This window comes from Anguilla rostrata, chromosome 6 (genome assembly GCF_018555375.3).
Source record: "Anguilla rostrata isolate EN2019 chromosome 6, ASM1855537v3, whole genome shotgun sequence".
In the NCBI taxonomy this organism is placed as follows: Eukaryota; Metazoa; Chordata; class Actinopteri; order Anguilliformes; family Anguillidae; genus Anguilla; species Anguilla rostrata.
Window position 1 is genome coordinate 55,848,161 of NC_057938.1, and position 26,384 is coordinate 55,874,544.

Consider the following 26,384-nt stretch of genomic DNA (forward strand, 5'->3'; position numbering starts at 1 on the left):
GGCTGTTTGCTGAGTCCCCACTGAATTCCAGCAGAGGGAAATCTGTGTGGAGGAAGCGGTGATCAAGCGCAGATCTGATTGGCTGTTTGAGGAACGTTTGTGTGAAACGCGGCAGGCAGGAGGGGCCTAGGGGTGAAGCAGACCTGCGAAAGCAGCGATGAGAAGGAAGCGCTCTACCCGCCCGCTTACTGACGAGGAGCTGCCCCGCCGACAAACGCACGGCCACCTGCCTGCACACATAAAACACCCCCCCACCTCACACACTGGGCCCCTCACACTGGGCTTGTCTATCAAATTAATAACTGCAGTCCAAACTTTGGGGGGAGGGGGGGGGGGGGGGTAGAGGGGTGAGGGAGTTCATTCACTTAAAAAAAAAAAGATCCCCAAGTCATGGAACATTTTCTGTGCCCATTAAAATGGAAATTTGTTAATTTACTCCGTGGAGATGAAAAGGTTAGACAAAAGGTTGACCTTTTCCCGAATCGAAATACATTCATTTGAGCGCGCAAAAAAAAAATAGAAGGGACTGGCTGCTGGCCCTGTGACAGGAACCTCTGTCTTCACAGCCCTGGAAGAGAGGGGGAGGGAAGGAGAGGCGACACAAATGCTTCCTACGGAAGGGAAGAGACTGGATCAACATCTGGAGGAAGGCAAACCTTTTCACCAGGTCCTTGAAATACAAGCTGCAGGAAGCTAGAACATTTTGGTGGACTTCAAACTCTCTGCCTTCTACAGTTATTCTCAGGTCTGTAAACTCTCTCTCTCTGCGCTGCTGGTTCAGCTCCTTCAACATCTCTGTGGAACAAAGAAAAACAAACATCGCCATCTTCCAAATTAGTGTTTTTTTCTCCTTTTTTTCATTTAAATGAAATCCATAAGAAGAAAAAAAAGCAATGATTACAAGATATACATTTATGTGATTTCCCCCCCACCCCATCTAGGACAATGATGTTATACAAATAAGAAAGAGAAAGAAAAAAATGCATTCACACTCACAAACATATACAAAATGTGCGCAGGACAGCTATTTATTTAGCAAATGAAAGCGCCGTAGTTTGATTATGAGACCATTCCGTACACAGAAGAATGTATGAAAAAGGTAAATTATAAAGATGAATAAGACAATAAGAGAGAGAGAGAGAGTGAGAATAACCAATAACAAACATTTTAAATTAAAAAAAATACACATTCAAAGAGGACAGAGTAACGAACATTGAAACAAACGACTGCGTTTTTCTTGCTTTAATGTAAGAGGATGTCACAAAAAAAAAAAAATTCATGGCAGAGGCGCACTGAGCCAGATCAGAATAAAATGTCTGCCGTTGCCGCGGTGACGGCCCTGATTAATTAACCCCCTCCGCTCTGTCCGTGCCCCGTGTGCAGCTGTTTGACCCACTCAGCACCAGGCACGCACTTCTCACATAAACACCTCACAATAAAACGATGCATGAGCATGCTTCAGTTTTATAGGTCAGTAATTCTGCAGGGAGAGATCTCTGAACAAAAAAAAAAAAAAAAAAAGAAACATGGCGAAAAGAATCTAAATACCTTGATGCGTATGTATACAAAAAAAAAGGCCTACGGATAAAGAAATGGAAGGAAGAGGAGAAACAAACAGAAACAGGGATGTTTGGGCAGAGGGAGGTTTGCTGGGGTGAGCCAGTCCTGTGATGAAACTTACAGAAATCAGACCAAAAAAATAAAAATAAAAATGGAAAAACAGCGTTTCGTGAGCGGATGTTGAACGCGTGAGACAGCAGCGATGTCAGATCATTTTAATAAGGGAAGCTGGCAGGGGTCAAGGGGCACTTGACACAGGAGAGAGACATTTCCTCTGCACTGCTCTCATCAGGTCAAAGGTCAGCTTTATCTCTGTCAATTAGAGCAGCAGCGACTGCCTCAGCCGGAGCCAAGATGGAGGGCTTTACGCTGAGCGTTCTGTCTCTCAGCTGTGAACAGAAACCTCCTGAACCCCGCGGCTAAACACACAACTGGGACAGGAACTCCTTTGCCAGAGCAGGAAGAGTGCAGATGGAGCCATCTCTCTGGCGAGATGAATGATCTCTGATTACAACTACAGCCGGCAATAGTGCCCTCCCTCTCCCTCAAAACCCACCTCCACTCCCCTGCAATACAAAACCCTTACCTGACAGCGTGAAGTGCCAATAATACGTATCCACTCATTTAGAAAAGATAATCTAATACTGACAAGAGTGTAAATTCGGGGGAATCTGCAGAGCACTCAGAAGCCAGGCCGTACCGCGTGGTGCACTCTGCTTTCAGCAGTTAGCTGGGTCTCAGAAAGGCTTGGTATCGGATAAATGCTGCCATCTCTGGAAGGGCCAAGTCAATGCCTTGGTTCAGGAAGTGAAGGGTAAGGACACACTGTAATGATTCCTGTCAGGAAGGACCTATTAGGATCAAATCAAACACAACCCCCTCCTGTCTTCTCCCCAGCTCTCCATCCATCATGCAGGTGGGCGCTGTGATTGGCTGTGGAGAGTGTAACTGAATGTACAGGCAGCTCCCACAGGGCACCCACACCCAAAACTACAGCTTCCACAGGTCACCCACACCCAAAACTACAGCTCCCACAGGTCATCCACACCCAAAACTACAGCTCCCACAGGTCATCCACACCCAAATCTACAGCTCCCACAGGTCATCCACACCCAAAACTACAGCTCCCACAGGGCATGAGCACAGCTCTCGGGAACCTGATAACCACCCACCCATTTGTGAATAATACCTCCCACCCCCCACCTACCCCCCCCCCCCAAACCCCCTGTCTGATTGACAGCTGCAGCTGAAGGAGGCCGGTAAAAGCTCATTACCAAGTGCTAAAGTGGGCCAGCCTCTATCCACCAGCAAACCCCATTGCCGTGGCAACCGTGAAACATCCAATGGCAGCTCTAGCTGTTCGCCACACAGAGGACGAATGGGTGCGTCCCCAGGGGGTCCAGCGGCCCCAAGGCCACCCAACTCTCTCCCACACCAGGGGGGTAAAGGGAGGGCCCAAATTGAACCCATCAATAAAAACAGGAACACAGCAAACTACAAGGCTACACATCCTCCCCCCAATAATTGTGACATCACAAAACTCATGAAGTTCTGAAACTCTACCCACCGCGCCAGATATTCTATTAATTTCTATATTTTAAAGAAACATTTTCATTTCTTTTTACAAAATTGTACTTATTATTCATCCAGATAAGATCAAAGCAGCATCCAGTGGGCAGTAATAAGAAGCACGGAATTTGTAAAAAATAAATAAATAAATATATTTGTGCATGGATTAAAATCCTGGATTGTTTATGGCATGTAAATAATGCTGCAATAATTGCATTAATAAGGCTGAATGGCTAATAAAAATACTATCCTACTGGTCGATTCAATCTGATTCAATGAACCATCACACAAAGCTATTTTAGGAAACCAGGAAAAAAAAAGAATAAATTGTATAACTTGCTGTATTATATTTGGGTTAAAGTCATATTTCATTTTAAGGCTAGAGTGTAATTTTCACTAAATCAACCCCTGTATTATTTACAAGAGCAAGGTACACTTTGAAAGCATTTTTTTTCTATTTAAAAAAAAATTATTATTATTACTTTTTTTAATCTGTTGTATCTGAACTGCTAGTGTGAAGCACACTGAGCTGCTTCCTGTATAAAATGTGCTATATACATGAAATTTGATTTGATCAAATTTATACCGTCCTTCAAAACAAAACGCAATATATATGCTATGATCTGATTTATTAAACCATATTAGCCTCCAACTCTTGGGATACAGTGAGATATTACATGTAGAAAAGCCACCGATAAACACAGGACAAGCAAGTGCAGGAAATATATGAACAGCACAAACCCGGTCTGATCTGGTAAACTCTGGTGCCGACTGTGGCCGGCGGCCTCGCGGGGCAACATACGCGGGCTTAGGCTTAGGCCTCGCCCCGGTACCGGAGGGGGCTTCGGTTAGCAGGGACGACGGCGACGCGATCGGGTTAACGTGGCCGTTCGGCTGCACGAGAAGTGTCTTCATCAGAAACGTCCTCCTCGCGAGTCGCGGCTCGATAAAAAACAGCGGCTGACGTCGCGAGCTTTGGAGGAGAAGCACGTACGGAGAGCTGTAGCAACAGGCGCGGGTAAATGCTATTTGGCATTCCAATAATAATAATAATTATTATAATAACAACAATAATTTGACATTCCAAAGTGGAGGGGAAATGGAAAAAGCATAAACACTTAAAAAACAATATGTTCCTTGCTTCAATACAGTGGGGAGCCACACATTAAGCTCTATTCGAACAAATAGCACAATCAGCAACGGAACATAAATACGAACACATAATTATCACCATAGTAACCAAAGTCAAATCTTACAACCAACCGGAAGGTTCCCTCGGAGAGCCAGAGTGGTTAAAGAGAAGAGCTGCGGTGCCTTTCAGAGGTAAGAAACAATTAAGAGCTTTACAGTTTGTGTACTGTGGCAGTTCCCCCAACGAGTATAGCATGGTGTTATTATTACTGATTATATCACAGTGTATTATCCATAATATTACCGCCCCTCCCACTCTGTAACCCAATGCGAACCCATTCCAGAATTACAAATATACCGCAATTGCAAGTGGTGTGGAAAATATTATGATTAGTTTATCATAAATGCATCATTATGTACACATTTCTAATAGCCATTTTTATATTACAAAATAATTGTGTGTGCGTTTGTGTGTGTATGTGTGTCTACGGTGTGTGCACGTGTGTGCGCGCGCGCGCGCGCGTGTATCAGTGTGGATTTGTCCCAATGCCTTTATGAACCAGTGCCAAATTAATTTCTGTTTCACATTTGTGAGGTGAGATTAAGCCTCCCTTGGTTTGGCAGAGACACAGCTCACAGCTCGCGCCCCTGTCCGTGTAGCCCGCGGAGTCGGTGTCAATTCCAATTTTAATTCGGTCAATTCACAGAATGAACAGGAATTCTACTCATGAACTGGAACACGCATGCAATGTTCCAAGAGGCCTTCTTACATCGAAACTGAATTTAATTAAATTTTATGAATTGACCGCGTTGAAATTGAAACTGACCCCGACCACCGGTACCTGCATGAGTCACGGAGACCCAGCCGTGCTTAAAGGAGAACTATGTCACCATACCTCAGCGCCGAGCTTCCAGCGAGACGCGGGGGGACGTACACGTTTACGTTTCAGCAGCCGGTCTTATTCACAGCGATTTACACAGATGACAAATAAATAAATAAATAAATAAATAAACTAAAATAAAAAATCCACTTATACAGCTGGATATTTTACCAGAGCAATTCATTTTAAGTACCCTGTGCAAGGGCACCAGAGCAAGGGCCAGCTGGAAATAAAAAATAAAAAAACCCACAACCATTTGAGTAATAAGCACAATTCCCTGCCCGTAATGCAGCACCACGGCCATGCTCTCGCGTTACATATCTTCATATAGGGCTCTATCTTTGTGATCAACCTTTTCAATTCCCAGCTGCTCCCCCCCCCCCCCCAGCTATCGATGGCTCGCTGACCCGCCGCCACTCCAGCACCGCGGTTTCTCTTGGTGATTAATGCCGGGGTCTTTTATTGTACGGTTTATTATTTCCCCCTTTCCGCGAGCCACTTGTGCCTGACAAGGTGTTTATTGAGCCCTTATTTCATAAAAATGGCGCTTTTTTAATTCCACCGCGATCAGTTCCATTTTTGTATCGGAGCCAGATTCGGCCTCCTCAGTGCAATTTCAACTGTTACAATTGACAAAAATAAGTAAATCAAATTAGTCACTTCAAAAAAATTCTCATAGAGATCATTACGGCCATTTTTTCCGTTCACGAACTGAATTTTAGTTAATTGCTTGGACCGACAGACAATTAAAATGGACGTCTGCGGATGCTAACGGTTTAATACTAGCTGCTTGATTTAGAGCAGTGTTTCGTTTGGTTAAATATGATCAAGCAACCAACTGCATCTCGAGGACAGTGTCAAAACTTCAAATATTTTAATGTGGTAAAATCTGTGATACATGTTCTTTAATGTATCATAATAAAAACAGTTAATTGCGAACTCAGGGGATGCCACATCATTGGGTACACGTTACTAAAGCCGATACTTGAACAGCCTGGCGAAATGACTTGTAACACAAACAAAATAAAAACAAAGTTGCCCCGACCCAAAGCAGCCCCGCAGACTCGCAGCTGACCATGCTATTCCTTCCTAATATTTGTTTCAAATGCATCTTTGAAGTGACAGCAGCGACAGACGGAAGATAGCCCACGCTACTGCGCCTTCCGTGCGCCGTAAATATCCCATCTGATTTACCGATTCAATAAGAGGCAGAAACGTTATGCCGGCGTTTTGAACCTCCAAATTGACATTTCATTGTAAAATAAATATTGCATTTTATAGCTGGACTGCGCTATGACGTAATGCTTGTACGTTTCTCTTTTGTCCCAGAGCTGATGCAAAGTAGCCTAAATGAAATCGTAAATATATACAAATGCGTAAAAAATGCAATCATGCGGCAAAATATTGTATAACCACCTCGATGGAGCCGCGGAATATAACTCGGAATATAGCTCCACAGCCCACACAAAGTCTGGCATGAAAAACCGGACTGAATCCACGCTGTCTCAGTCTATTTCAGTAAGTGCTTCGCTCTCACCTTTAACAGCATGAGCGTTCGGTAAACCCCGCTCGAGGAGTGGCCACGCGACCTTTAAGGGGCAAATCGCTCGTGAACGAGAGCGCCTCCTCTCAAACTCAAACCGGCAAATACAAACATATCGATATGTATTTTTGATTTTAAAAAATATATATATAGGCTGCTTCCATAAATTTACTCGTGGTCGCAATTTTTAAAAAAGCAATTCAGAAACTAAGCTGATTGTTTCACTTTAACACAGAGAGGTTAGTATTCACGGATATACAAGTAGGCAGACCATTTTAACACGCATATGACACTGTAATCCACTGCCTACTATTCATGTAAATTTGTTTATTTTATTTTGTACATTATATCGTATATATATATATATATATACATAACCTAACTGCAGAACTGTCCTCTAACACTGACCAGTTTCACCTTGGACCATGCACGTGCCTGACCTAGGACCTCCAGCTGACAGCTCATATTACACAGATGAAAGGGTGCAGGTGTGGGCAGAACAGGTAGGGCAGGTAGGAGAGATGGTCTGGAACTGAAAGCAGGCAGCGTTCATTCCCATGGGGGGGGGGGGGGTCGCGGTCCTCTGTGGCACTTAACCCCCAAATACCATGGGAAAACACTGCGCTGTTTTAGAACGAGTGTGTGTGCAAACTGTCAGATCTACAAACACATAAACACAGACGGAAGGACGGCGGTACACGTGAGTAAATCCCACCGATAATAGAGTTGCCACTTGTGTGGCCAGCCAGGTATAAATTACAGCTACGCAGCAATAGCCCACAGACAGTTTATTAAAATAAATACTTAAAAAATATATATATTTTTTTTTAAATCAATGAGCCAGTTTTGAAAATATTTAGCTGTAGCCTATAGCTACTGTTCCGTATTTAAAACAGAATTTTAGGACGTTGTCTGATTTCTCTGGTGGAGTTCTGATTGGTTCAGAAGCAGCTCGAGCTGAGCTGAGCCGAGACTCGGCGCTGAAAGCTCCACGGCTTCCCCCCGCCGGAACAGAAGGATTCTGATCTACGGTTCGATTAGTCCGCCTCTGTTTGCCCTGACATGAGAGCTCTTCGGAGAACGACTCAATTATTGAAGCGAGCAGCAAACACAGGCCCTGTGTCTCCTAGCTGGGGTGATGCAGGCCGCTACGCGTTGCCTTTCATGCATTTGTTTTGCGAAAGCTCGCCCAGCTACCGTACATTTTTTATGGCAACATGCAACTACCGCGAGGCACAGAAGATAAATTATTTAACCTACGGCAAGGTCAGTACACTTAACTCAGTACACCTACGGTGGGACCACAGAGCCGATCTAGCACACATACTGTGAGGCAAAGAACCACATTTAGGACTGATAGGAATGATACTCCACTGAAGGGAACACAAAGGTAAGTCATTAGCATTATTGGAAAGAAATTAAGAGCTGTCAATCTGAGAGTACAGATACCGTCAGTCTTCTTCAATGCAGCGCTTGGTACCAAGCCATCAAACACAGGGCCAGAAAATACTAAACACTATCATTATTATTGTTTATATATTAGCAGTGACACAGCAACAAAATCAACAACAACAACAACAACAATAATAATAATAATAATTTACTATATGTTCTATGCTCCATTTCCAAGCAAATGGTTAACATGGAAAAAAAGTTATTAATAATTAATAAGGCTCTATTTTTCCTTCAAAATTTCAATACATAAATCTAGTCTCGTTCGTTGAAAAAGCAAGACCTGTGTGCAACTGAAACAGGCGTAGGAACAGTGAAGAAACAAAGTTAAAATAGGCCTCTCATCGCATGTGGCCAGCGCGCGCACACAATGACGCGCGGTGGCTCGAGCCCGGAGACGCGCCACATTACCGGAAAAGAGAGACCAGTGTTTTCTACGACAACCAAGTAATTACATTTTCATTATAGCAGACATGCGTTCTGCGGTACTGTTACATATGCGCCTATTCACTGTGATCACGGCTGCTCCGCTAACTACATTACCGCGCGTCTCGTTCGCTGTTTTGATTGTACTGTCCGTACAGGAGCGACCGCCAAATAAATACCGCCTAATAATATTAGGGCAAGATCCAGCGGCGGAGATGCAGGACCAAGTGATGGAACTGGTTTCCATTTAATAACGATGACAAAAGAGGACAGTGTTTGTGCAAAGGGAGAATGGGCTGGCAAAACGTTTCTCCTTCAGCACAAAAGCGCACTGAACGGCTAACAATGGAGGTGTAGAACAGAAATAAGAACATGTGAAAGGCAAAGAGAGAGACAGGGAGAGAGAGAGAGGGAGGGAAGGAGAGAGGGAGAAAGAAAGAGAGCACAGTGGAATAACTGAACACAAAGAGCATTGAAGGGCACAATGCCCCGTTTATAGAGACGCTCCTCAAGAGCTTTTTGTGCGCGCACCAAAAATAGTATTCTTAAATGTAACCGAGTCAAACTGAAATTGATAAACAAAGACCCAGAATGGGGCTTTAAAGAAACCGGGCGGAGTGCTCTCAAACAAAGAAGAATGAAGCTTTTTTTAATAATAAAAAAAAACAACAACAAAAACAAACATTCCTTGTTCAGACAAAGGGCAATTTATCTTCCTCCTGCATTTAGCTGGATTAACTTTTTTCTCTATCGTTTTTTTTTTTTTTAGCAGGATCTGAGACAGACGCGTTCTTTTCAATGTGTCGCCTGAAAGGTGCATTCCCAGTGCGATATTTAAAAATAGTGAGGATTAGAGTAGCGGGCGAGGTGGCAGGACGGTGTGAAGCTGTGGGGTGTGTATAGACAGGAGCATCTGTTCGGCCTCTTTCACAAACGCACCGCCGGCGATGTGCGGGAACCCCGCGGACAGCTCAAGGATCCTTACCGCGGCCTTTTAATGGGTCTGTCAGGTTCGCGCGTTAGCGGGAGCCGCGAGCTCGCTATCTCCGCCAAGACCGCGCGCTAACACCCCAGCCGCACTTTCATAAACCGCAGCACCTGACACAAAGCCAGCGCAGCTGCCCGCGTCTCCGGGTTTTAAATCGGCTCTGTTAAACGAACGCACGCGGCTCTTAAGCGAGTGGGCTGCTTTCTGAGCGGCGGACTCCCGCTGAACGCCTGCGAGCCCGCCGCTCCGACGGGGAGAGAAAGAAACAGCGTGAGCCCGCAGTAAATATCCCTCTTTTCTTTCTCTAGTCCAGGACCGTTAATCCTCCCCCTTTACTTCGTGTAACGTTAAAAACACCACGCACACTGCTTTAGTCCTCCATTACTTTATAACAAAAAGTAAATATCAAAAACGTTCCTGATAACTATTCATTTCATGGAAAGTATGTTGAAAAGGGCACATATACACGTAAGTACTGTTAATTATAAATTAAAGGTTATCTAATACCAGTATTGATTTGGAACAGAAGCACCCACAGTGTATTTATAAATCTGACACAATGTACAACTCTGAGCAAAAATAGCATTAATTAGTGTTTTATAATGTACAAGTCTTAACATAAATATTAACATTTATTTATATTCAGAATTCATAATCTTCAGGTCTGAGCATAAATATCAGCATTAATTTACATTTATATAAGTCACTGATAATGTAGAAGACTTAGCATAAATATCAAAGTTAATTGACATTTATAAGTCTTTCAATATGCTGTACAAGTCTAACGTACTTATATCAGCAATATGACAATATTAGCATAACATTCCTTTGATTTGTTGCGGCAGCTCCCCCAGCGATCAGAAGCCATTTTGTTTCTGATATTTCACAGTGTCCCTTTTTTAGATGCGGATCAGGGGAAATGGAATTACGCAAACCCCAAGTAAATACCGCATCGATTTTACCGAGAGGACTCGGAGGGTTTACTGTGTCGAAGCCGCTCCTGTTTCACATTGAGCCGCTCGCGAGAGCGAGATTCGTATCATTTTTTTTCTTCTGGGTTTTGTCAGGCTGACAGGGGAGATGCCGCTGTGTCTGGGGCGGAGCGGCGAAGACGTCGCTGCAACCCATCAGCCGATCAATTAATCAACCAATAAGATCAGCGAAACCGGGTTAGCCGGTTTTGAGAAGCGAGTCGAGTCCGTCTCGAGGCGGCGGGTGATGTTAAGGTCGGCTTTATTTACAGGTTAAGCGAAGGCCCTCAGCGTGCTCGGCGAGAGAGCGAACACACAGAGAGGATGTGACGATGGCGGAATGTTCCGGGCTCTTCTGAGCTTTCCCCCGGAGCAGCGCGGTGTTCACTGCAGAGATGAGCAGCTGTGTGTCTGTGTACAGTTTGAGTTCCCCTCATTAACCAGCACCTGTGCAGAGGTGGGACAGGGTTCCTGTGTGAAATACACCCCCCCTGTCCCCCCCGTCCCCCACGGTCACCCCATTAATCCCCTCTGTCCAGGACAAGCCACTGCTCTTCATTAGCAGACATACATCCCAACATGTATACACCAGGGTTAGGGCTGAGTCCATTTCAATTCAGCCAGTTCATGAACTGAAAATTTCCCATAACATTCTGTGAAATTGTTTCAACGAATGAACTGGCTGAATTGAAATGGACTCACACGCTGATATAAACACAACACTCTCACACACACACACTCACGGACACACACTCTCTCACACACACGCACTCTCTCTCACACACACACACACTCTCTCACACACATGCACACCCACACACACACTCTCTCACACACAGACACGCACTCACACTCACACTCACACTCACACTCACACTCACACTCACACACACACACACACACACACACACACACACACACACACTCAGATAAACTCAGATGAAGTCCCACAGCACAGAGGGGCAGGTCAGAGCCTGTATATCACCTCCCCTGCAGTGTAAATGACAGACAGTTTCAGCACAAGGCCGGGCATGCTGGGTAATTCAGCTGAGTGTGAAAGGATTACACTCCGCACACACACACACACAGGCACAAACAGACATGCACACACTCACGCATACAGCACACACACACACACACACACAGGCACAAACAGACATGCACACACTCACGCATACAGCACATACACACACACACACACACAGGCATATATGGACATACACACATACACACACAGGCACATACACATACACACAGAAACGCACATACACACACACAGACACGCTCTCACAAGCACACAGATGCACACACATACACACTCACAAGCATATACACACATATACAAATACGCACAGACACACAGGCACTAACACACACACTCACATACTAACACACACATACACAGTTGCATTTATGTGTATGTCTGCATACATTGGACAAGCATACTGTACACACACTATTTCCAAGACACAGCCGTAGTTCTGTGTGCTTAAACAGCTGTGTGCTGTAATTCTGCTGTGTGCCTTGGGTTCTCGCAAACAGCAGAATGAAGGGACTTGTAGTTTTCTCTGGGGGGTCCTTTAGGGGTTAAAAGAAACGTCCCAGATATAGAGTAAGTAAATTAATATAAGATTAACTTACAGCAACAGCACTTATTTACTTTAATGAGTCACAAACTCAGACAAAAAAACCATTACATTTTTTTTTAGTGCACGATGACAAACGCTATTGTGAGTGATTAAATTTGCTCTTCGCCAACTGCTGTGGATATTTAAGGGGTGAATTATTCATCTGGAGTCTCGGCACTGAAACTGTCGCTGGTTCACCCTAACTGAAGTTTCAGCACATGTGGGAGCCACCGTCAAGTGTATGTGTGTCAATGTGTGTGTGTGCGTGCGTGTGTGTGTGTGTGTGCATGTGAGTGTTGGGTGTGTGCGTGTGTGCATGTGTGTGCCTGTATGTGTGTACGTGTTTTTGTGCGTGTGCATGCACACAAGCATACCTGCGTGTGTCCGTGTTTTTGTGCATGTGTGTTAGAAGTACTGATGACTCGTTTCTCAGACAGAGATAATGACCCGGAGGGAAACGCTAAATCAGGGGCTAATGTCTGGGAGTATCTTAATGAGACGCTGCAGCGGACGGGGCTGGAATGAGGATCTCCAGCGAGAGAGTGGGCTCTCTGCTCTCGGGCCCGTAGATAAGGGCCACTTCTCCACAGGCAGAAATCGCTCCTGAATGATCTCTTCACTTCTCCTCTGCTTCATTGCACCTGACCCAAAGCTCGCTAGCTCTCCGGGGAGCAAAAAAAAAAACAACAAAACAACAACAAAAAAATAAAAATAAAAAAACAGGAATTTTGCTGAGCTGGCGCTTTATTCCAAAGCTCCAGTCGCAGCGGACAGAAATAACCGTGCTGGATACAGCCGTTCCGCCCAGATGTGCCCCATGACCCCAGGGGGGTTGGGGTCAAAGGGCACGACCCCTGTCCACACACTAGAGGAAGTTGAAACAAGGTCAAGGGTGGTCCACTGGCCGAGAAAAATCAACAAAGCCGTGTTTGTGACGTGGCGGTGTTATTGTTATTGGCTAGTGGCTGCCTTTAACATGTCAAAACCATGTGACGGAGCCTGGGGCGCAGCTCGTCGCCACGGTGATTAGGCTAGATTAAGGTACTGGGGTAGTGGGTCAAAAACAGCACAGCCTGTCAGTGCTGAACTCACAGCCCAGGCAAATGGGAAATAACCAGGGCACAGAGGTTCGCCAGGTAGAGGTGTGTGTGTGTGTGTGTGTGTGTGTGTGTGTGAGTGAGTGAGAGAGTGTGTGTGAGTGAGAGTTTTGTGTGTGTGTGAGCGAGTGAGAGTGTGTGTATGTGTGTGCGCGTGTTTGAGTGAGAGTGTGTGTGTGTGCGAGTGTTGTAAGATTTGTGTAACTCCACAAACTGAAGTTCTGTGGGTTTTAATTATTCCCAGTCTCATTAGTGAGAAACAGCAGCTACTGCAGCTATTGACTTCCTGCCTGGCGGCATCTGGTATTTTTACAGTTGGCTTCAGAGATAATGCATTACTGCCTATTTCACGCGCGATGAGCTACGCAGCACATCCACATCTCCGTCCTCACAATTACGTTCATTAAAAATAAAATAAAATCACCCCTGACACAGTCCTTTACATACGCCACACATTTCCACATCGAATGCGAGAGAGTTACAGAAACCCCTAATGGGCAAATGATCTGCAGACAAACAGACCCGCAAACGGCCACTCATTTCATACACGCAGATTGTGCTGTAAAGAGCCAAAATGTCTTCCCTCAATAACGTACAAGGACCATTACAGGAGGGTTAAGATATTCCACAGCCGACTCCTCTCTCCTCTAAATATGTGCCTCTCTCTCCATCGCTCATCCGACTGCAATCCTAAAATATCCTGTCAGGAACACATTCAAATCGGTGAACTATGCTGTCATGGCAGCAGACAGCTTCAGTATTTTTCAAGGATACCAATGAGTGGATATCTTTTCACGAGCGGCGGCGCTTCATATTTACACCGGCCCGGCAATTTATGCGAACCTTCACTGTTTAAAGGTTACCCGCTCGCCGCGCGCCGCCATTCAGACGCGTGCGATGGACGATTTGAGCTGTCAGTCATTCGGTCACTGGCGCACACGTCCTCCTGAGAGACAGTGGCTAAATAAAACATAAAAGTAAAAATAAATAAATAAATAAATGCGCAACTTTGCGGGAAATACTATTTGGATAGAAAGAGCCTTTATGGAATACGTGCGAGCGCGAGGACACTTTGATACGGTGTGCACTGAGGGTCACATTCAACCAAAACACGATCCCCGGGGGCTGCGTTTTCACACGTTTCTAAATGAATGTTCTCATATAAAACAGTGCCCCTCCGTTCTCCCTCACCCTTCGTTCTATGATGAATTGCGCCAAACGGTTGATCCGACCGAAGAAACGCCAGCACGTAATTGCGCGTGCATTGCTCTCAAAGGCTAAATTAAAATATAGTGTCCTTAATAATACTGTAACTGCACAGAGGCACAAATGTGTTTTTATAAATAATTGCGTAATTATAAATAACAAAACTACACAGAGCACCAGACCTGCTTTACAAGACTACAATGTTCAGGTCGTGTATTCCTCTGATTGCCCAGAGTATCTTTTTTTTAATGAAGAAAGATCTACCTTTTTAACATTATGTCCATACTGTAGTAACATTATTTTATTCGAATCATTTTTGTTGTCATGTAAAATGCTTCTGCCAAAGTTCACATTACACAGTAGTAAGCTCATATATTGATATTTTAGAGAGTGGGAAATTGTGTAACCCGTTAAACTTTATAGCCTGCAGAGAGCCAATTACGGGCTATGTGGCAGTTAACCGCCAAGCTAACCACTGTATACTGGAACATCTCACCAAGGAGAGAGAAGTTTTATTGAACACAGTTTGTCTTGAGTAGCCTTGTCAGCAGAGAAGGACACATTATAAAAAGGCCCTGGCGTTAAAGTCAAATATTAGTTAATGAGAAGAAAGAGCTTGCTTTGTGTTTGGGGGGTGATGACAGGCTTCTAATGCAGAAAACAAACCGTCGCGCGGTCTTGCGTGTACACGCCCAGCGCGGACAGATTTCTTCCGTAGGCTGTCAAAAAAAGGCGCCGATCTCGACAATTGTATTTTCAGCATACAATCTGCTATTCTTCTAAAATTGCGTAAGCTGGTCAGAAAACTGATCACGAAATTAGGAACAGCCTGAAGAGGAGACAAAAAGGGCGGTTCTACTGAAGATTTGGACGCGATGGGCGAGGGGGAGAGAGTGGTATGATCACGCGGTAGTGGGCGCGCGCGTCAGAAAGACGCTTCCTCCGGCGCAGACGCCGCGCGCGTTATCACGAAAGGAGGTGATTAATGAAAAGAACTGCGCTTCTGTATGGTAGGGGAGGAGAGCGCATGATCAATCTTAATGAGCTATTCAGTTTTCCCCGCATTAACTACAAAGTAATGTGAGACAGAGGGGGTTTCTGCAGCAATTGTTATTATTTTTAAACACGATAACAAGTAAAGCTGTCATTTCTCTCCTGTCGGGAAAGGCTAGGCTCTCTCCAAACGCTACCGGGGGAATTCAACTTTAGACAAAAATATCTCTCGGCGCAGGACTGCAGGAAGCTGTAAAAACGGGGACTGGCAGTACTTTTTACAGCTGAGACCACTGACGCAAAACCATACATTCAGGTGGAAATCGCAAGCAGCCATTGACCCAATGGGGAGTTGGCAGTGAATAAATAAAAAAGGACTTGTGGCATCTCTTCCGCTGTAGGCCATGCAAAGTATGCCATTTTTCTGTTGTACAGAAAACTTGCCGTGTGTATTTCAATCTTTACACATTGCGTCAGAAGTAAAAACCTACAGCACTAATTTCAATTAATTATGTTTGGTGAATTAAATGAATAAATTCCGTAACGGGCTTGTGTTCTCTGACGCGGTTAGGCAGTGTAAGAAACAGCGTTGGTACGCTCACAGCAAGCGCGTGTTTGAACGCGCTGGAAAACATGAAATCACAACTCGCTCGCGCGTTTCAGAACCGCCAGATATGAACAGCGCCAGATGAGATTTTTGCCGCGTTACCAAACAGGCTGCAATTGCCACTGCAGATAAAAAAAAACTTTCTGTTCCGTCCAGCAGAAAAACATCGCATTATTGTTAATGGGTTGTATAACTGAAATCCTCAGGAGAGGAATTTAAGACTTCGCCCTGTGGGAGCACAGCGCTGAAAGGGCATACTAGGAATATGAAGGTCACGATCAACCCGACCGCTAAATTTACTGATTATATGTATGTATGCATAATCCTCCCTATGCCTGTATCTGCAACCCTGGGTGATTAATTACAAACAAAAAGGGCATTTTCTCGTATTTCAGACAAACAGGCTTTTGCTTTACTGCAAATCGAGTTAATCCTGACTGAGAAAAATCTCCTGTAGTAATCTCCAATGTAAACAGTAAAAGCAATATCCTTAAAATAAACGCAATCGGTCCAAGAGCACATTTCTCATATTAGCAATCGTGTTCATCGGCAAGACTAGCAAGTCCCGTCGCTCCATCGCGCGCAGTTCCCTTTAAAAGCCGCGCGCGTGGTTTTTTTCATTTTATTAAAAACCAGGGCCCCTCCGTCTCCTGCTGACGGGTTGGAAGAGTCAGAAACTGCATGAATAATCTGCTCTGCATGATTAATCTGAAAAGCACAGCGGTCACAAACGCACTCCGGGTTTTTAATAACACGCTGTGATGACCCGCTACTTGTAACGTGATTAATGCCGCCATGATCAACCTGCAAACTAAATGTTTATCATTCGATGTGCTGAGATGTCATATGAAAACGCGCTCTTTCCCGCCCCCTCTCTCGCGCTGCCATTGTGTCTGTTCTATATGAGGACAGGGAATATCAGACTGGCGGTTTTTTTCCCCTCTGATTTGATTGGTGCTAATGAAGGCATTTTCTATTTCAATCTCCACTCTCTCTCTCTCTCTCAGTCTCTCGGCTTCTGTTCAAGGGCAAGTCTGGTACATCTCGGGTTCAAAATCTCTTCAGACAGGAGAAAACCCAATTTTCTCCCGTCCTTTCCAGAAGCCACATATCACACGAAGAACGCTCAGTTCCCCAGAAGTGATGCACAGCTGGCCGAGGATAAATTAATCAACCGTAAATCATTGTTTCATAAATAAACACGTCCGGCGCAATTTCATCACACGCACGACACAACCGCGCAGCCCCAGGGGGTAAGAGCTGCGCCTCACGACTTCTACGGTCCAGACAAAGCACCACCTGATCTGTGGGCCAAACACTGTTCCCTGACCGTTCTGAATTGTTCTGCTGGCAGTCAAGAGGTTGCAGGTTCGCATCCCGAGCTGAGGTAGAGGCACAGCAGCCCTCTCCAGCGGGCGCCCAGCCACACGACCGCACAAATCAGCCTGGCTGTGCCTGTCCGCTGAGCAAACCCACGCTCCAATAATACAGGAGACAATGAAATATGACAGCGAAAGATGAAACCCGTTTGATTACAATTCAGTACTGGAATTAATAACATTTCATTGCTGCTGCGCCAGACCCAGAGGAGTTCTCCTCCTCAGATGAGCTACAAATACGCCAGAGAGACACAGAGACACTACAGAGACGTTAGAGAGACACTAGAGAGAGACACAGAGACACTACAGAGACGTTAGAGAGACACTAGAGAGAGACACAGAGACACTACAGAGACGTTAGAGAGACACTAGAGAGAGACACAGAGACACTACAGAGACGCTAAGGAAACAGGGCCGAATACAGGCATCATATGACTGCTACAGTATGTGTTCCTTTTTAACGATACAAACAGCAAAAAACTGGCCACCCCTTCCCCCAAACCTGGGAACTGTCGTCATTTGTTCCATTACATCACCGTCCATTGCAGTTCCCGGTGCATGCACCATATCACAAAAATGCACGCCTTCACGCACGTTTACCCACAGTCAGCCCCAAGAGCACCTGGACACCAGCTGAGATGGGGCAAGATGTGCCACCATCCCCAAACAGCCCATCCAGCACACTCATGTATGGAGGAATATCAGGATGTATGGTCTAGAATACAATCACTTATAATTATTATTATTATTATTATTTGTTGTTGTTGTTTAGTAACACAAGCTAACTGCCATACTGTTGATAACAACAATTAATAATCATAATAAATGATTATTCTTACTATTCAGTGTGTCGTGAAATGTTTAAACAACAAAACCAGAAAAGGTTTTTTAAAAAGGCAGGGAGCTCCCTGTCCGTCCTGCCGTGCCCCTGCGTGTGAGTTCATTAACGCGACGCAGCTAAGGGACAGACCCCGAGAATAAATAAACAGGCAGCAGATTTTAACGCAAGCCACCGTCTTAATTGCCCAAGAAGTTGCGGATCTGTGCGTTCCTCCGGCAGCCGGTGATGAGACCTGACAGCGGCAGGACTTTATTGGGAGAAAAGTAGGTTAAGAAGATCCGGCAGACTCCGGCAGACTCCGGCAGACTCCACGCCGCTGATCTCAATTATCGACTCTCAGAGAGCGGCGGCAAGAGGCGCTGCCTCCGCATTCTACGCGCACTCGCCCTCTCCTCTCTCTCTCTCCCTCTCCTCTCTCTCCCTCGCTCTCTCTCTCTCCCTCTCCTCTCTCTCCCTCTCTCTGTCCCCTCTCCTCTCTCTCCTCCTCTCTCTCTCTCTCTCTCTCCCTCTCCTCTCTCTCTCCTCTCTCTCTCTCCTCCCCTCTCTCTCCCTCCTCTCTCCCCTCTCTCTCTCTCCTCTCCCCTCTCTCTCCCTCTCCTCTCTCCCCTCTCTCTCTCTCCTCTCCTCTCCTCTCTCTCCTCTCTCTCCTCTCTCTCTCCTCCTTCCCTCCTCTCCCCTCTCTCTCTCTCTCTTCCCGCCTCAGGATCATTATTTCCAGCGCGGTGGCGTTACACGCAATCTCGCCGAGGCGCCGAAGCGATCTTCCGACTGCCACCTGATGAAATATCCGAGGGATTTGTAATGAAAGTCAAAAACATACATTCCCTCGCCCGCGCCCGCGCCCCGGGGCCACCAGCGAAACACCTGGTTTTAATATCAGACGGCTTCGGAGCGCGGGGGCGCGGCGGAAACCAACGTTGCGCGGCAACAGACCGGGGCCAAGGTTAACAGCCAGCTCTCAGACGGCGGTAATGGCTATTTTTACAGCGTGTGAAGAATCGGACGCTACATTTGCCACATTGATTATGCATTCGCACAAGCAGCCAGGGTCTTATCTCTGTCGCTGTACCTTCAGCTCAGTCAACGCCACGTCAGCAGGGCCGGTCCACTGAACAGCGTCGACGTCTGCCTGAGTTTTCAGATGTTCCGATGTTCAGATTCCCAAAGGGGAAAAACGTCTTTCGTTCAAAGCTCAGTGGCAAGCCAATGCGTGTGTGTGTGTGCGCGTGTGTGAGTGTGTGCGTGTGTGTGCGCGTGTGTGCGTGTGCGTGAGCATGTGCGTGTGTGTGTGTGCGCACGTGCGCGCACGTGCGTGTTCATTATAATAGAACTTCCACACAAGTAAGAAAAAGGCTAAAAAGCGTGACTCTGGATGCCATTTATCTGAATAGCTGACCTACTTTATGTCAGGCCTGTCATAGGTTGCAGCCAATTATAGGATGGAATTCATTTCAGTCAAATCAATGTAACATTCATTACAAAGAATAAGCGTTTATCGTAAAGGGGAACTATCTCATTAGCCCACGCACTCTGAGCGCACAGCCCAATAAGGACGAGCGTGCGGCCCCCCGTGGCTCCAACCTTTGGCGTTTTTCTCCCTCCCAGAGCGTTAGGCCGTCTGAACTGCGGAGATCAGACAAGCGGGATGTGCACACACGCCTGCCAATGATCCTTTAAACCACGCGGGGGAAAGGAACGGAGGGTCATTTCTGTCCTCAAACGTCCTGTCCTGCGTTGCGTCCGTATCCATGACGGCGAGCCCTCGCGTTCTGCTCCCTGGCGCGCGTTCGCGAGGCCCGCTGCGTCCGCGGCGCTCGTTTCATCCGCCGGCTCCCGTTCCCGCCGGTCCTGGCGGGGGCAAGGGGCCGCGGCCGCGGGCTCGTTGCCGTGGGGACGAGCGGTTATTGCACTTTGAGGTTTCGGAAGATGAAAAGCGCCGGCTTTTAACAGACGTCCCTCGGACGCGAAAATGATATTCCCCCCGGCGGCGGCGGCGGCGGCGGCGGCCGGCTCGCGATGTGAGTCATCACGCTCGCTATCTCAAAAAGAACAGGCGCACGGACGCACGCTCACACGCACACACACACGCACACACACACGCGCACACACGCACACACACGCACACACACGCACACACACGCCGGCCAGTGATGAATCGCCCTCTGTTTGCGCCAACCCGCGAATCCACAACCTCGCCTGTGATTTTACTTCTGACAAATCGTCCCCTGCTCCAGGAAGTGGAGCTGATCAGCTCTTTAAACCGCCGGAAAGGTGAGAAGTTGAAGACGAAGTTGGGTCCCTGTGTACTGATGTGAGTAGCGTGTGTGTAAAGTGCAGCTGCTCATCCTGCAAACACACGTGCTGGAGAGAGATCATGAGTGTCCCTGCACACAGACACTCTCAAAGCTGCACTGCCTCCAGCGGCCAGCAGGGGGAGCCCGCGGCAGCCTGCCAGCCCAGGGAGGGAGGGTGCGGATCGGCTGAGTCATCCGTCACCACCGCGCTGCTCCGGCTCACACGCCGCCGTCTCAACGCTCGCTGTTTCTCCGCGAGTTAACGCGGCGTGAAGAATGAGGCCAGCTGCTCCGACCCGCGGAACGTTCCGCAAGCGTTCTGCGACAGAGAGCGAGCCGGAGCTCCTGCAGAATTAAGGAGGGGGCGGGGGGCGGGGCGGGGGCGGGTGCGGAGCAGACGCGGCTCGGCTCTTTCGGAGTCACGGACGGCCGCGCGGAGTGTTAGCGGAGTGTTAGGAGTGTTAGCGGTAGCCGCGGCAGACGCAGGCGCTGGGAGCTTCGGGATTTGCGGCGGGAAAACTGCGAGACGCGCGCGGCCAGGCTGCCGGCTCCTGATTGGCTAGCCGACCCCTGTCCCTGGAGGAGGCACATCGCAGAGCGCAGTAGATCCAAACTACAGTATCCATCACACCATCACACACTCACACACACACACACACTATAGCACTACACACATACACACACACACACACACTCACACACACACACACACACACACTCACACTCACACACACACACACACACACTATAGCACTACACACACACACATGCACACACACACACACATCACACACTTACACACACACACACACACATACACACTCACACACTCACACACACACACTCACACTCACACACACACACTCACACACACACACACTATAGCACTACACACACACACATGCACACACACACACACCATCACACACTTACACACACTCACACACACACACACACACACACACACACTCACACACTCACACACTCACACACACACACTCACACTCACACACGCACACTCACACACACTATAGCACTACACACACACACATGCACACACACACACACCATCACACACTTACACACATTCACACACACACACACACACTCACACACTCACACACACTATAGCACTACACACATACACACACACACACACACACTATAGCACTACACACACACACACACACTATAGCACTACACACACACACACACTCACACACACTATAGCACTACACACACACACACACACACACTCACACTCACGATAGCACTACACACACACACGCGCACACACAGACGTACACACACTCACACTCAAGCATACACACACACACACACACACACACATACACAGATCTCTCACGTCACAATGGTTAACCTCCTACTGTTAAAATCGCTATGATTATACCACTGATATAAATGGAGTTTTACCGGGTATTTCTCTGAATATTCCACTGATATAAATAGGGCTTTATTGAGTATTTCTCTACGAATACAGCACTCATATAATTAGAGCATTACTGCCCCTGTAGGTTAGTGGATATGGGGTCCAGCCAGGTCATACATCACACGCACGTTGCATTTGTCCCTGATGAAGTGCTGGTGTAGCTGCCCTGTGTGTTGACCTGTCTGAGAGCAGGGCAGGTGTGCCCAGGGTACCTGCAGGTGCCTGTGGGGCTGGCTCTCTCTGTCAGGAGGGCCCAGGTGTGACAGCAGGTGGGCCCTTAGCTCAGGTGAAATCTGACAGACACCTCACAACTACACCTCTGTGTACAATTCAGCTTCTGCTGAGTTACAAACACTCTCACACATACTATAGCACCACACACACACACACACACACACACAATAGCACTACACACACAAACACACACACTATAGCACTACACCCACTGATCTGCACCTCTCTGTCTCTCTCTCCCTGCACTACAAGCGACATTTCTACCAAAGTCCCAGTAATCTGCCCGACACCAAACAGGGAGCTTCTCCCATCATCATTAAATTGCAGCTGCTGTCTCATTCAATTAACCGAAATGATCTTTAAATGCTCACGAGCCATTAAGACGCGTTCACTTTCTCTTTAAAAAATAAAATGGAAATAAACATAGGATGGAAAAACGGGATGGATACGGAGTGGACAGCAGAGGCCTGTAGAGGGCGCTGTCTGAAACGCCACGGCTGAGCGATATTATTCTCCCACAGGTCACATGACTTCAGCCCAATCCCCACCCCTGCCCCCCCCCCACCTACCTTTGGGGTGCCAGGGGTCTGTGAACTCGTACTTCCCCATGCCGATGGTCCGCAGCATCTGCAGCCCGTTGGGGCTCTCCTGATTGGCTGGGGGGATGGGCGGGGCCTGGGGAGCCGCCTGGCCATTGGTCAGAGGGACGTTGGCGTGCGGGGCGGCGGGCGGCTGCATGGCGGGGTGGGTCATGTGACCGTTGCCCACGGCGGGGTGCGTGACCCTGCAGACGGGGGTGAGGGGGGGGTGGTTTGGCAGAAGGGCCTGGGGGGGCGGGGGCAGCTGGAAGTGGGCGGTCATGAGCGGGTGGTGGGATGGGACGGCCGTCGGGATGGCGGGGGTCACGCCCATGGAGGGCGATTGGGCGGTCACTCCCGGGGTGTACACCGGGGGCGGGGCCAAGCCATACGAGTGCGCCAAGAGACCGGCCTGGCTCACCGCCACAACCGGGGGAACCCAGGGCGGACCTGCGGGGGGGGGGGGGGAGAGAGAGAGAGAGAGGGGGGGGGGGGGGGGAGAGAGAGTGAGAGAGAGAGAAAGAGAGAGGGGTCGGAGAGAGAGGGACACAGAGAGGAAGAGAGAGGGGAAGAGAAAGAGAGGGACAGAGAATGAGTCTGTATTGATGAAAAGACTCAGTCCCGTGGTACATACACCGCATCAGAAGACCCGACCCCAGATAAGAACTCCGCTCTGAGACGCTGTGCCAGCGCGTGCCCCTGGACACAGCAGCACCTGGCCTGGTGGCCTGAGAGATTGCAGGTTTGAATCCCAATCTGAGACCTGCTGCTGTGCCCTCCAGCAGAGCTCTTAACACAAAGCGACGTGCTCTCCGTTATTTTATCTTCTGGTTCTGAACCTTGCTGCCCAATGGCTGTGGGTGTTTATTTTTCTGGAAGGGGTGTGGGGTGGGGTGGGGGTGGAGGATCTGAGTGATAATATCCCAGCTCCGTCTGCAGCCATATGCAAAGCGGAAAACACCGCCGCGTGTGGAAACTAATGAAAGCAGAGAAGAGATGCGCAGCCTGTCATGAGCGTAACGTCTTTACGCAACGTTACAGCAGCTGGGCGGAGCCGGGCGCGGCGTCCAAGCGCTCGCCGAGCCCACCGCTGAGAGCCGCGGTGCTGGAGCAGCCGCATCGAAGACAAACGCATCTTAAATACATAAAAACGGTAAAAACGGACGATTCCGCCGAGCGGTTTTAACACTATTATTTATTCACTCGTTAATCCCACACGCACACAGTCACGCGTCCCCTCTGACCCCTGCCGCAGGTTACAGAAATAGCCTGCGCATCTGGGGACTTTTTCAACGATATAAAGTCAGTTTTTTAAAAATAATAATAAATACACAATATGCCAAAAAAAAGATCATTATTATTCATGATGTTAGCCTTGGCACATGCTTCTGGCTTATTAAAATGAAAAATAAATAAATAAATAAAATAAAAACAGTGCTGGTGAGTATAGAAAGAGCACGTAAAGTGCCTGTATTTATGATTCATAATTCATAATTCCAACCTTGGGCTATCCAAGACGGACCGCACTCCACAGACTCCGCCTCCCAACACTCACACATTGAGGAAAGACGTCCTTTAAAAGGGAAGAATCCTCTGCAGCGGGGGCTTCTTCCAGACATCCCAATTTATCACTCAGTGCAGCGCATTTGAATAAATATGATAATTCATCTTCAGTCAAATAATACAAGTCCAAAAGCACTGGCATTAAAACGGGAGGAAGGAGGCGGGAGCGCGGGGAAGCTGCTCATTAGTCTGCCCTTTCAAACGTTCACATGTGAAGCTTTCAGCAAAAAAATACAAAACGAAAAGGTTTGCAGGAGTATTAATTGCATTAACATTAATTAAATGGATTTTAGCCATGACTGTTCTTTTGTACCAACGACGGCAACGCCTGATTGGCTCAGGAAGAGAGGGGAAAGACTGAAGTTGTGTGTCATAAGCTCTCCTTTCTTCCCCTACCTCTGTTGGCTCTTAAATTTCCCCGTAACACAAGTTCAGTGTTTAATTACTTCCCACGGAAGGCGGACGATAAAACACCTCGCTAATGGAGTGGCTACCTCCCGCGTGATCCCGCGCGCAGATAACAGGACGCAGGCTGATTATGAGAGAAGCTGGGGACGGCTCACCCGGACGGCCGGACCTTCTCACAGGGAGAGGAAGCTGAATGAGAGAGAGGAGCTTCCGCCATTAAAAGCCCTGAATGGAAGGCCGCTCGTAAAGTCTGGAACCGATTGGATCGTGACTGGAGCTCCATTTAACTGAATTTAACTGAACGGTCTGAAAGTGAAGCGCTGACCAATCGCAGCGGCATATAATCCCCCGTCTGGGGAAGCAACAGCGGCCAATCACACTGAGTAATTACCCTCCAGGTAGTAACCTTACATCAGAAAAGCCAACTCGGTTACAGCAGCCCATGAATTATTCAATCAGATAGAAATGAAGAGTGTGAGCGGAAATGTGCGGCTGTGTTTTACACATCACTGCAGCTCACAGCAGAGCGGCACAGAACACAGCAGAGGGGCGCGATTACATCACAAACGCCGCGCGGTCAAGGACGGGAACGGGACGGGGGGTGTGGGGGAGGGAAGGGGGGTGGATGGGAGGGAACAAGACGGGACGGGGGGGAAGGGGCAGCCGTGCGGAGTGGCCGGTGTTTACAGTGGTCGCCGTGACGATCCAGGACTCCATACACCAATCGGCCCGCCTTCAGCCAGTCGCCGCGCTCTCATATGCGTGCCGCGCGATGGAGAAAAAAAAAGATCACTTTCACATCGCCGGACGCTTCAGGCTCCGCCTCCCCGTGGTTTTCCAGACCGCGCTCAGACGCTGAGGGGCTGAGAGTGACTGAGCCCGCGAGCGTGCGTCAGCTTCGCCGCCCAGAGAACACGCACGCCAAACACGCTCCTCGTGCTGAAACCGGACCGAACCGGCAGCACCAAAATGCGCCTCGACCGATTTATTAAAAAGCAGCACCCCGAGCGTCTGGTGCAAATTCCCCTTAACTCCCCCCCCTTCTCCCCCCCCCCAGGAGAAAGAAAACAGCACCTCCACTACAGACTTACACACCTGCGCTAGAGTTATGCACCTCCACTACAGAGTTACACACCTGCGCTAGAGTTATGCACCTCCACTACAGAGTTACACACCTGCGCTAGAGTTATGCACCTCCACTACAGAGTTACACACCTGCGCTAGAGTTATGCACCTCCACTACAGAGTTACACACCTGCGCTAGAGTTATGCACCTCCACTACAGAGTTACACACCTGCGCTAGAGTTATGCACCTCCACTACAGAGTTACACACTTGCACTAGAGTTATGCACCTCCACTACAGAGTTACACACCTGCACTAGAGTTATGCACCTCCACTACAGAGTTACACACCTGCGCTAGAGTTATGCACCTCCACTACAGAGTTACACACCTGTGCTAGAGTTATGCACCTCCACTACAGAGTTACACACCTGCGGTACAGGTAACTCAATCTCAGATCCTCCTACAGAACAACTGCACTTCCCCACAGGAGAATCTAATTAAAGCAAATAAACAGTGAG

The 26,384-nt window shown here is 47.8% G+C and overlaps 1 protein-coding gene across 2 annotated transcripts in view; it reads right to left on the reverse strand.

Annotated features, from left to right (window-relative positions):
- Positions 1-26,384, reverse strand: part of LOC135257711 (kelch-like protein 29) — a 191,024-nt gene that overhangs the window by 52,053 nt on the left and 112,587 nt on the right. For both annotated transcript variants that reach the window (XM_064340753.1, XM_064340752.1), the window contains exons 4-5: positions 22,820-23,278; positions 657-795 (exon numbers count right to left, since the gene is read on the reverse strand). In XM_064340753.1, coding sequence (XP_064196823.1) covers positions 657-795; positions 22,820-23,278 — 598 coding nt within the window. The remainder of the gene's footprint in view (positions 1-656; positions 796-22,819; positions 23,279-26,384) is intronic.